Here is a 7,219-nt window from a genome sequence, read left to right on the forward strand (position 1 = left end):
GTCCGTTCCCAGAGAGTAACAGATGTGGCCTGGCTGTAGTCAGAATTGGGTACCAGCCCCACCAGACAGGCCCCTGCATTTGTGGGACTGAAATATGCATAAATAAATATGGTCACCTGGCTCCTTTCTGTGTGCCCCCACCCCCGCCCTGCTCAGGGACATAGCCTAGGGTGAAATACTTCCCCAAACATTTCCTATTTCTCTCTGGCTACCTGGTCCCAGGTGTGGGGAGTGAGTAGGAGCGGGGGTGGGGGGCAGAATCCTGGGTCTGAGAGAGAAGGCGGCTGGTGGGGGGGGGGTGGACTCCTGGGTCCCACCAGAGGAGGGGAGCATCCCCATGAGATCCATGACTCCTGCCAAGGTCTGCAGTTGGGAAGGATTTATTATCACTAAGTGGCCCTGACAGAGCAGGGAGGGGGAGGTGATACTAACTAGGCTCTATCATCAGCTCCCCTAGAGGCAGCGATTAAGGGCTCATTACCTGCTGGGTGTGGGGGGAGGCTGGAAAAAGCAGGAGGGCTGAACTGGGGTGTGTGCAGGGGATGAGGACAGTCTAGAGGGAAGAAGAGCAGACACACTCAAGGGGGAAGTTGAGTCAGGACACTCCCGGGAAAGATTATGAAAAGAGAAACGGAAGGGGTGGGGGGACACCAGAGTTGGCAGCACAGCTGGCCGGGGCAGCCCACAGGGTCACGGCTTCTCCAGCTGGACGTCCCCGTCTCCGATGTGGAGGCTGCCCACGTCCTGGTAGGTGCCCTGGAGGCCTCGGGAGATGTCTTCGTACATGGAACAGTCATCCAGGTTCAGGCCCTGGGGTGAACACATGGTGGGGGGCCTCAGTGCCATGATGCCCAGACCTCTGCCCCCAGACGACCCCAGGGAGGACCCCCGCGAGAACCCCAATGCACCTGCCCCTCACATGTCCCCACCCACCACTCACCTCATAAAGGTTTTCATCTTCATAGTCATCCTGGGCGTCCACCCCAAACTTCATATTCTGCCATCGTTTCTGGGAGGGGGGGATTGGGAGCCTCAGTGTGGAGGTGCGGGGGGAGAATATGTTTTCCCTGAGCAAACCTCCTGGATGCCGAGAGGTGCTTTACCAAGAGGGGGTAAGGGATGCGCCCAAAGCCACATAGTGGGGGAGGGGCGGGTGTCTCTGGGTCTCTGCCTACTGCTCTTGCACGGATGACAGCTACCATGGAAATGGCAGTGGCTGTCCCGTGGCCTAAGGCGGGGCTGGTGCAGGTCAGAGACTCCGGGAGGACAGCCAGCCCCCATCTTCCCTGGCTACATCTGGATGGCCACTGCACTCCTGGTTGGGGGCCTTAGAGTGAGACACCATGGCTGGGGGGGTGGCGGAGAGTGAGGTATACCTCGGGGGTGGGGGGAATGAGGACAACCCTGAAGGGAGACTGAGCAAGGATGCCCCTCTGGGCCCTGCACCCTTTAAAATCCTGTCATGGTACTAGTTCTGGTGCCCTGAAGCCCTGTGAGGGTGCCGTCACTCTCCCATGTTAGGAGGGGATCTCAGCCTCAGAGGGCCCGGGTCCCCAGGGGCTCACCCTGAACAGCAGCAGGGTCCCAGGCACCACGGCGCAGAAGAGCAGGATGATGCCCTCGGCTGTGATGAGATTGTTCTTGGTGGCCTCTCCCATGTCCAGGAATGGTCTGGGGAGCCGCTCTGTGAGGAGGGGGTGCCGCTCAGAGCACTAGTGCCTCCTGCTCCCCCCCATCCCTCGCTTCCCAGCCCTGCCCCTGGCAAGACCACTGAAGCCCCCTACTCTGCAGCGTGCTGAACCGGAAGCGAGGATGCCCAGGATGGATGGGGGCACCGGCTCCATCCCCACCTCACAGAAGGGGCAGGGGTGGGGGTCCTGGGAGCGGTGGGGGGGGGCTGGCACTCACCACGTACACGGAGGTAGGTGCCGCAGGACTTCTGGACGGGGTGGCCTTTCTCCTCCACCTGGCACCTGTACATGCCTATGTGGCTCTTGTTCACGGTGCTGATGGTCAGCTCACCGTGGGGACCTTGGCCGTAGCTCCAGAAAATGTCGGGCCAGGTGGCGTTGCCTTGGAGGATGCGCCACCACGTGACGTTGGGAGTGCTGTCAGGCCTGCTGCCGTTGTACAGGCACTGGAGATTGACCGTTTCCCCCAGGCTCACTGTCACTGATGGCGGGCCCCCGTCCACCCACAGGGCCTGGCACCCGGGGCCTGCGGAGAGGTGAAGGAGTCAGGGACTGTGGTGGGGACACGGGTCCCAGCCCTGGCCCCCGCGGCGGCAGCACCCTGGGACGCATGTGTGTGTGTGGGAGTGTTGAGGACACTCCTGGGGAGGAGAATGGGGTGGGGGAGGGGGCACAGGGTGTTGGGAGTGAGGCTGCCGCTGGGGAGAGAGTAGTACTGAGGGGAGCAGAGAGAGAGCACACCTGTGGGGGATGAGGACACCCTGGGGGAGGAGGGTAAGACACCCTGACCTGGTGACACATCCCTGCGGGTCCCTCACTCACCTCTCTGGTGCCACCTCTTGCCACCCTCCCCACCTGCACTCTGTGCTTTGGCCCCACTGAACTCACAGGCATTTGGATATTTGGCTTCCTAGTGGTAGAAGTGCCCCTGTCCAGAGAGCTCCGTCCAGAGTCAGTTTGGGCATCACCTCCTCCTGAAGGCCTTCCAGGCTCACTCTCCCACCCCCAGCCCCGCCTGGCATCTGGTACTTTGTCTGGTGTAACCTTCACAAAACCCTTAGAGGTAGGTTCTCTCATTATCCCATTTTATAGGTGGGACAGCTGAGGCCCAGGGAGGGCAAATTGGTTGCCTAGTGCCACTAGGGCAGCAAGAGTGGCTGGTATTTTCAAACCCTGAGCCTTCGGGCCTACATCGCCCTGTGACCTCAGGCCCACCTCCTCATTCTCTGTAACTTGCTTGTGTCAACCAGGGTCAGGAGTGATTTCAGTTGGCAGCTGGGCTGGGGGTTAGGGGAGGGGCTCAGGAAGGTGGTTGGCTGCTGGGGAAACCCCAGCTTCCAGCCGCCCGGGCCAGCCCATAGGCCTCTTCTGGAGGGAGGAGCTGGGAGGTGAGGAAGAGAGGAGGAGGAAGAGGTGGGGAAAGAGGCAGCAACCTCAGGGTCACGGGTGCCAATCCCCAGCCCCACTCCCGGTGTAACCTGAGGGGTCACAGCCCCATCAGCTGGCATTGCCTGGGGTAGGGGTGGGGCAGCCCAGGAAGGCAGTGTGGATGAGGCGCCCCCTTCCCCAGCACTGAAAAGGGGCTCTCTACGCAGTGGGGTGACTGAGATTCAAGGCAGAGAAGGAGAAAGCGGTTTCTTCTCTCTGAAGCTGAGCTCTACCCCCCAAGTCCCCTTCCTGCCCCCAGCTCTGGAGCTCAGTCAAGGGCGACCTTAGTTCCTTATTTTGACCTGTGGGTTTGAGGGGGTGGGGAAGTCATCTGTCGCCCCTGTCTCCTTCCATGTGGCTGTGGACACCCCTTCAACTTTGCTGAACCCCCTCTGGCCTCCCCTCGGACCTGCGGCCTGCTTGGGACGGTCAAGCAAGTGGATACAGTTTCTTCAGGGGCTTTCCCAGCACTGCCCCCCCCCCACACCTGCTGCTTCTTCACCCCCAAGGCAGTGCCCTTCTCTCTGCCTGTGCCCTCTCTCCAGCCTCCTCAGGCCTCCCCGCCCCACACCGAAGAAGAGAAAGATGGTGGCACGCAGCGCTTGGAGGACTCCCAGGCCCCCAGGCATCTCTCCCAGTGGGTTGGTTAGTCTGGGTTGCAGCGGTCCTTCGGTACCAGATTCCACTTCGGCTGGCCCGAAACCCCGCCCTACTTCCTGCCCAGCCCTGCCGGAGATGGGCTCCAATGGCCCCACTGCTGGGCTCTTCGGCTGTGGGCCCCGGGGGCAGCACCCGCCAGCGTGCTTCAGGCCCGGAGTGGAGAGAAACTGCTCCCTGCACCTGTGGCCACAATTCCCCTGAGGGGAGGCTGCTGGGTGGGGGAAAGAGACCAGTTCAAGGCCTGGCTCCTCACTGGCCTGCCCTGGGAAGGAAGCCCAAGGGAGTCAGAGTTCGAGGTGCCTGGTGCGTGCAGGTGGTCGGTCCGGGTGGTGGTTCTGAGCCTGCTCTCTGCTCCTCACTGGCCTTAGGCAAAGCTCACCTCCTCTCTGAGCCTCCACGTCCTCACTTCTTGGCGTTGGAATCCAGGAGTTAAAGGGGTAGTGCATGCAAAGTTCTGAACACAGGGCCCAGCCCATAGTAGGTGCTCAGTAAAACGTGGCTCCTGTTCATGCTCATGAGGAGTAAATGAGGCAGGTTGACGAGCTCTACGACCAGGGGCTGGCTTCCTGTTCTGAGCCTTGGCATTAAAAAACTTTTTATTTTTTATTTTAAAGTAATCTCTACACTCAACGTGGGGCTCAAACTCACAACCCTGAGGTCCAGAGTTGCATGCTCTACTGACTTGGCCAGCCAGCTGCCCCAGCCTTGGCGTTTTTAATCTGAGAGATGAGCGTAAGAATATCTCCCCAGTGTTGTGATGTGAGATGGTGTTCCTAGCACCAAGGAATTAGAGCCACGATGGGCTCTTAATGTGAGTCAGGCTCCCCACAAGTGGGCAAGGTAGGCCACCCCCCATTTTACAGAGAAAACAGGCCCAGAGAGATGCCATCACGTGCCTGGTGTAATACGGCTTGCGAGTGGTGGAGCAGAGATTCAAAGTCACTTATGTGTGCCCACATACCTTTGAGCAGCATTTTAGGTCACGTGGAAGGAAACGGAGTCTTGGGGGGGGGTTTGGGGAATTACATGAGATTGTTGAGATGTGTGTGAGCCGTTAGGGGACCATCACATACACACATATGGAGACACATAGGGAAAAAACTTGCATGGAGATTTTCGGTAGCAAAAATGGAAACCAAAAGTCCATGTACAGGGGAATGGGGTGCACACGGTGTGATGTAGGCCCCAGTAGAGTAGTACTCAGCAGGGGAAAAGGCAGAGCTCTCCTGCTCCGACACGGCTGCATCTCAGACATGACATGAAAATGACAAAACCACGTAGCATGAGACAGTTGACTTGTTTTCAAAAGCTGAACAACATCGAGTGCCGTTAGGGACACGTGCATCTGTAGTCGAGGTGTGAACCTGTGTAGGTGACACCTAATTCCTGAGAGGGGTTCCCTCTGGGAGAAGGGAGGAGGGCTGGGACTGGGAAGGGTACACGGTGGGCTTTGTCCGTTTTGGCTTTGGGTGTTTTACTTTTTAAGCTGGGTAGTGGGTCCACGGGTCTTTCTTACACTAATAGGTATACTGTTTTGCATGCTTGAAGCATTTCATAATTAAAAAAAATGCAATGGTCACCCACACAGAGGGGCATGGGACTCAGGAGTTCATGATTCCTGTGTTTGAATCAGCTTTCCCAGCTGACTGGTTGTCTGGGCCTCAGTTTCTTCTCTGGTAATCTGCCCCCCCCCCCAAGGCTGCAAGAATAGGACACAGTTCCCCTTCTCTGGCCTGAGGGCCCTCCCCCCTTCCCTTCCCTCCGGGGACCCAGGTGTTCTGCTGCGACCCATTCTGTAGAGCAGGTTACAGGCCGCTCCGTGCTTTAGTTCCTCCTTATGACCCCCCAGCTAGGAAGAAACTCTGGGCACAGACACTGCAGCCCTATGAATTCACCTCCTTCCGCAGCTGAGGCCATTTCCAGGCCCTTGACTGCCCCCCAGTGGCCGGAGAGGCACAGCAGCTGGATTGCTGGCCCTCAGGCCCAGCCGGCCTGTTGGGGTCCATCCACCTGCCACTCAGCCGGCACTGCTGGTGTCTGGTGCCATGTGTGCCAACCAGGTACCAGGCCTCGCTGCACTGTGTTCTCACGTCTACTCCAAGACATGTCTTCATCCTCAGTTGACAAAAAAGGAAACCAGAGCCCAGAACAGGGAGGGACTAGCCCAACGACCTGTACGTAACCCTTCCGGCCTTGTTTTTCCATTTCCCTTCCAACGGGCAAAGCGCTGCAGTGAGCACAGTGGCTAGAGCAGTTGCCAGAGTTCAAATTCCAGCTTTGCCACCCCCTCGTTGTGGTACGTAGGCGCAACCTGTGCCTTATTTTCCCTATATCCAAAATGCTGGGGCTTTTAGGGTTGCCTAGTGTACTAAGCAATATAGTTGAGGGCCTTGCACATGGTAGGCTGTTTATTTAGCACAAATCCTCTAGCACGGACTTCCAAGCTAGAGCTAGGAGGGATGACAGCTTCATTCCCCACCGGATGTGGGATTCTGGTTTGATTTTTTCCATCCTGAACATCAAGTGATTGGCTGTGTGCTTGGTGTGCTGTTCTGAGCCAAGGCATTATGTGGTAACTGCAGATCCCTCAGGAGGGATACAAAGAGGGGAGGGCTCAGAGAGGGAGTTAAGTTGCTCAGGATTGCACAGAATTAGGGTCAGAGCTGGAAGTTTAACCTGAGTCATCTGAGTTTAAAGCCCAGGCTTTGCACTGAAAGTAAATGGGTCCAATAACCTGTGGTGGGAGAAATCTGAAGACCTTGGCCAAGCCAGCTCAGGCTCAGCATCTGTGTTCCCCAAGTAGGGGGTGGGTTTGGTGGCCATGGGGCCACTTCTCCAGGCTCAGCTTTCTGGGGGTCTGGCACTTGGTGCCCTTCAGAGCTCCTGCCCCATTCGTACCCAGAGCCAACTGTCAACCAGGACCACAGAAGTGCCACTTTGAGGGCCCAGCTCAACCTCTGTGCAGGAGCTTCGCACACCCCTCCCTCCAGGTGGTGGTGGGTGTGGGAAGCGGCACCCCATCCCAACTCTGGGCAGGGACAACTAACTCCAAAAGGTGCACACATAGGGACACTCAAGGAGCCACCAAGAGTGAGCGCTGGTTGTCCCAGTCTACCTCCTTCAGAGAAGAAGCCACCTGCCCCTCCTGCTTTGTTCCAGCAGGAGACAGAGTGCCACCTCTGCAGCCCAGGCCCCAGCTGGGGCCACCGCTTCACTTCAACAGCCACTCCTTTCGGTTTCTCATCTTACTGAGAATTGCAAAGACAGGATGTGGGGGGAAGGGCAAGAACCTCTAGGTCCCCGCCCCACCCAACCACCAGCCCAGCTGGGGCACAGGGCCCACTAGGAGTAGAACTACTTGAACTGGGAAGGCTGGGCCTCAGGCTTTAGTAGCTATTGGTGCCACAGCCCCCCCCCCCCCCCCCCCCCCCCCCCCCCCC

At 58.2% G+C, this 7,219-nt stretch overlaps 1 protein-coding gene across 1 annotated transcript; it reads right to left on the reverse strand.

The window, feature by feature from the left end:
• Positions 1-364: 364 nt before the first annotated feature.
• CD79A (CD79a molecule) lies at positions 365-2,230 on the reverse strand (the record flags this gene model as incomplete). Its single annotated transcript, XM_008709695.2, has 4 exons — positions 365-810; positions 941-1,009; positions 1,566-1,684; positions 1,909-2,230. Coding segments are annotated over 4 exons (630 nt in total), but the record flags the coding sequence as incomplete, so codon positions are not given.
• Between the last annotated feature and the right edge of the window lie 4,989 nt (positions 2,231-7,219).

The sequence above is a fragment of the Ursus maritimus genome, unplaced genomic scaffold, assembly GCF_017311325.1.
Source record: "Ursus maritimus isolate PB19 unplaced genomic scaffold, ASM1731132v1 scaffold_19, whole genome shotgun sequence".
Classification (NCBI taxonomy): domain Eukaryota; kingdom Metazoa; phylum Chordata; class Mammalia; order Carnivora; family Ursidae; genus Ursus; species Ursus maritimus.